The sequence below is a fragment of the Vespa crabro genome, chromosome 15, assembly GCF_910589235.1.
Source record: "Vespa crabro chromosome 15, iyVesCrab1.2, whole genome shotgun sequence".
Lineage (NCBI taxonomy): Eukaryota > Metazoa > Arthropoda > Insecta > Hymenoptera > Vespidae > Vespa > Vespa crabro.
Window position 1 is genome coordinate 3,939,996 of NC_060969.1, and position 5,000 is coordinate 3,944,995.

The window sequence follows — 5,000 nt, forward strand, 5'->3', positions numbered from 1 at the left end:
CTCTCTCTCTCTCTCTCTCTCTCTCTCTATCTATCTATCTATCTATCTCTCTATTTTATATAGATCTTTCAATGGAAAAACGACGTTGCATTTGGTGTATTAGATGTAGACGTATATCGACGAGATATCACTTGGGAAAACGGATAAGAGATGAACGGAATTGAGATAAAAGAAAAATTGTCTTTTAAAATGAAAATCTTTGGGGAGGGGAAAAAAAAAGAAATTGCAATTTTATCGGATAATAAACCCCGTAAACATCGTCATTAATAATAATCAAATATTAAATTAAATTATAAAATTATCCATTTAACGATAATGAAATAGAAGATTTTTCATAATATCAAAAGTTTTACTCATAGTATCATGAAATTATTAAAGAATTCACACGTACAAAAATAACATACATACGGTATAAAGAATTTTATTAATACATAATGTAAAATTGTAAAATTATTAATAACGAAAAAAAATTCATTCTCTTTTTGAAATTTATTCAAATCGATCTCGCATACTAATATTATCATCATCATCATCATCATTATTATTATTATTATTATTATTATTATTATTATTACCTCAATCCGATCGAATGTTCGATGATCTTTATAACGTAATATATAATATATGATTAATTCTATCTCGTTATTTTCTATAAAGTAAAACATAGATATTCTAATGCAGATTTTGATCATTTTAAATATTTTATATCAAGAATGAAATCTCGTATCGAATTTAAACGAAAGGTAAAACGAAAGTATTTCTCTCTCGATAGTTCCCTCGAAACGATCGAATTCTATAAAAGAGAGAAAGAGAGATAAAGATAGACAGACAGAGAGCAAAAGAGAGAGAGAGAGAGAGAGAGAGAGAGAGAGTAAAAGGGTGAACGAGAGATAGATACAAGTAAAGAGAGGGAGAGGAGGGAGTTTTCGGTAAACGGGAAGCTAGCAGCAGGAAAGGCTGCTCGTTATCGTTCGTCGAAACGAGCGAGAAGCAACCACCGTCGAAACAACGATTGTCGACGGCCTATCGTGTTCTCTCTCTCTCTCTCTCTCTCTCTCTCTCTCTCTGTCTCTCTGTCTCTCTTTCTCTCGCTATCTCTCTCTCTCCAAGCAAAAGTTTAACGTTCATACCACGGAAAATGGCTTGGCGGAGGGAGGCTCGATTTCGAACGAAACGAATAGAAGATAAGCTTCTAGACGTGACTTCGAAGTTGCGTTTTAGTGACTTCCGGTTTTCCAGTTTACGTTACATTTCACAATGGTTTCCTTTTTCCGTTCGATATTGCAGTAAAACGGAGGGATGTGGGGGGGGGGGGCAGAGTGGGAGGAAAGAGAGAAGGTAGAAGAAAGAGGAAGAAGGGGGGGAAAAAAGTAGAAGGAGAAAAAAGAAAGAAAGGGAAAGAAAATGAAAAAAGAAATGGGAGTGGGGAAACAAAAAAGATACAAAATACAAAAATATTGCTTTTTCCTTCCCATCGTATATATATATGATGTACGCGCGTACAATCGCGTACATGTGTATATATTCATATATATGTATGTATGTATGTATGTATGTATGTATATACGTATAATAGAAAACGTAACATGAGAATTTTTGAAAGAGTTAATATTTCTCGTATTTCCGTTTGGAAATTTGTACCATTTTTACTATGTAGATACATATGAAAGAGAAAAAGAGAGAGAGAAAGAGAGAGAGAGAGAGAGAGAAATAGTAATCAGAGTGTAATCACATTCGTTATTTTTCCATCGATGGTTTTATTTACGATGTTTTCAGTCGAAACGAACGTAAATTAGACTAAAAGCCATGCCCAAATTAGCGTCATGTTGCGTATAAATCCATTAACGTCGTTCGGATCTTCAATCTCTCCCTCTCTTTCTCTCACACATACATATATTCTCTCTCTCCCTCTCTCTCTCTCTCTCTCTCTCTCTCTCTCTCTCTCGATACCAAGTACTATAAGCTTTTTCTCGATTCGAGGGTAACTGAATATCCCATTGGGACCATCTACATACATACATACATATACGTGTATATAATAACATCTATATATGGATATACATACATGCATGCATATTATGTACCTACATTTTTTTTCATCTCTAATTTATATATATTTTTATTTATTTATATACATATATTATATGCATATATGTATGCATGTATGTGTAATTGTGTGTGTACGTTCAAAAAGAAATCTTCTTTTTTTATATAACACCGTAAATTATTAATTTGTTTGTATGTTTGTTTGTTACAGGCATTCCTTGAAATGGCTGACGAGAGTGCGGCTGCAACGATGGTCACGTATTATGCCTCTTGCATAGCACAACTTAGAGGCAGAGCCGTTTACGTGCAATTCAGCAATCATCGTGAATTAAAAACGGATCAGCAGGCGCACAGCAACAACGCGGTCAGTAGCCCTACAAATGATGAGGCCAACACATCCAAAGTCAGTATTACAATCATACTATATCTAATATTTCTAATAGCTAATTATTATTATTATTATTATTATTATTTTATTTTTTTTTTTTTATTTCCTTGCTTTTACCTTGTTCGTTCATTCGCTTTTCTTTATTTTATAGTCTAATCATTTTCTAATGAATTTCTTAAAGTCGATTTTTTGGCTCGCTAATAATCTTATATATATATATATATAAGATTGAAAGAAAGATTAAAAATAAATCGTATCATCGGTAATTTAACGTTAATGAAAATAATAATCGATGCTTCGAGATAATCTTTTTATTTCTTTTCTCTTAAATAATGCAAAATAAAGTTTGGACATTATTAGTCCAATGACACGTCATCAATGAATATTTAAATTCAATGATGATGAATTAATTAAATCGGCGAAAAAAGAAAAAACAATTTGTAAAAATTATTATCAATTAGTGAAAAATCATCAATAAGTAAAGAGAGATCGTATTATCATCCACCATATTATGTTTGCCATGACACGAGTTATTATCGACAGACAGAATCCTTCGTTACTCGAGGTCGTCGTTTTAACATTCTAACGTTGTCATACGCGTTTCGTACGCGATGTCAGCCATTTGGCTCCAGGCGGCAAGTTAATCCAAACATCCACGTCTGCGCGTTACCTTATAATTAACGTTCTCATGATTTATGAACGATCCCTGCGGCAACGAAAACGAGCTAGGGATAGAGTATGTATGTGTATGTGTATGCGTATGTGTGTATGTGAGTAAGAGAGAAAGAGATACAGAAAGAAAGAGAGAGAGATGTATAGAACATAAATGTATGTGTATATACATATACAAACATATATGTACATATATATATATATATATATATAAATATATATAAGCGTGATGTATATATGTATATATACATATGTTATTCAATAGCATCGATTAAAATAATTAAAAAAATTAAATATCGACATTTAAAATTTTCTTAAGGGTAGATATCGTAAGTGATTTCAAAAAAAAAAAAAAGATAAATAAATAAATAAATAAATAAAAAGAGGAAAAGAAAATAAACAGATAATAACCGTAAATTGAAATAATAATCGTTTGCTTTTATAATATAAATGGAGTAAAAGGTATAAATGTCGTCGAAATAATTTTTATATAAGGGATTGACGTTTAAAGGGTACGAATTTCCATGAGACACATTGTCAGAGTCACGAGAAGTCTCAAGGAATTGCCAAACTACTTTCCCCATGTGGTTATAATGTTGGTAGTGGTGATGGTGAATAGTAGTGACGGTAGTAATAGTAGTAGTTGGTAGTAGTAGTAGTAGTAGTAGTTTCTCTACAACTTCCATGAAACGGACACCGATTCCTTAGGGAATCCTTCTCTCTTTCTAATCCTTACTTTATACTATCCTTCGCTCGTTCACTCATTCACTCATTCATTCACTATTCTCTCGAAGGACGTAAATAATCTAGTGAAGCTTTACTTGCTTAATGGCCGGAATAAGAGGGAAGGTATCCTTAAATTGACTCTTAAATTCAAGGATTTACCGTTTGCCACGTTTACGAGTATTTTGGTAAAATAAATTCTTTTCACGTTCGAGAGACATATGTACGTATATACGTGTATATGCACTCCTCCCTCCATCACCACCCCACCTATAAGTCCTTCCTCTCTTTACCCTTTACTTTCCAACGTCTCTCTCTCTCTCTCTCTCTCTCTCTCTCTCTCTCTCTTACTCTTTCTATCTATCTATCTTCCTACATTTATCTCGAACGTCTTCCATACCACTAAAAATTTCCAACGTAAATTCGATATTTTTCTCGATGAATGAGAAAGATAAAAGAGTTTACGTAGACAACACACACACACACACACACACATATATATATACAGACAGAAAGAGAAAGAGAGAGAGAGAGAGAGAGTTATGTGCGTTTGGGCGTGATTTTTCATAGATCATATATTTATATCCATAGTGTCAACTTATTCCGAATAAATCGAAGAATTTCAAGCATTTCGTTTTCATCTTCTTTTCAATGTGTTAAGAAGAACGATTTTGGGGATAGGGAGGTGGGATGAGATAGGATTGGAGGTGGGATGAGGGTTGATGGAGATAGAGGGAGAAGAAGAGGTAGGTGTGAGGGGTTGTGAAGACTGGTGATAGAGAGAGGGAAGCGGTGGAGTTGAAGGAGAAGGTGGAGGAGGAGAAGGAGGAGGATTGCTTCAAAAGATTCTGAAGGATGGTAAGAGAAAAAGGTTTTCTTCTAGCTACGAATTCGCCACGGTCAAATGATTTTTCACCCTGCTCTCGGCATCGCGACTGACAAACGACGCCGAAAAAGCAATCGCCGTGAAAGCCTCGACGACTACTTCTCTTTTAGTATATGTGAACCAAGGTACAAGATATTCCTGTTAGGTGTTCTCTTGAGTTTTATATATATATATATATATATATATATATATATATATATATATATTCTTTTTCGAACAAGTAGATATTCTTCTTTGAAAGACGAAGATGAGAATGAAGAAAAGATAAGATAAGATTAACAAAAA

At 33.5% G+C, this 5,000-nt stretch overlaps 1 protein-coding gene across 21 annotated transcripts in view; it reads left to right on the forward strand.

Moving 5' to 3' along the window:
• The window catches only part of LOC124429291 (polypyrimidine tract-binding protein 1), a 422,552-nt gene that overhangs the window by 362,322 nt on the left and 55,230 nt on the right, over nt 1-5,000 (forward strand). For all 21 annotated transcript variants that reach the window (XR_006943417.1, XM_046974367.1, XM_046974370.1 and 18 more), the window contains one exon: nt 2,258-2,449. Coding sequence is in view for 20 of the 21 variants with exons in the window: in XM_046974367.1 (XP_046830323.1) it covers nt 2,258-2,449 (192 nt within the window). In the remaining variant the exon portion in view is untranslated. The remainder of the gene's footprint in view (nt 1-2,257; nt 2,450-5,000) is intronic.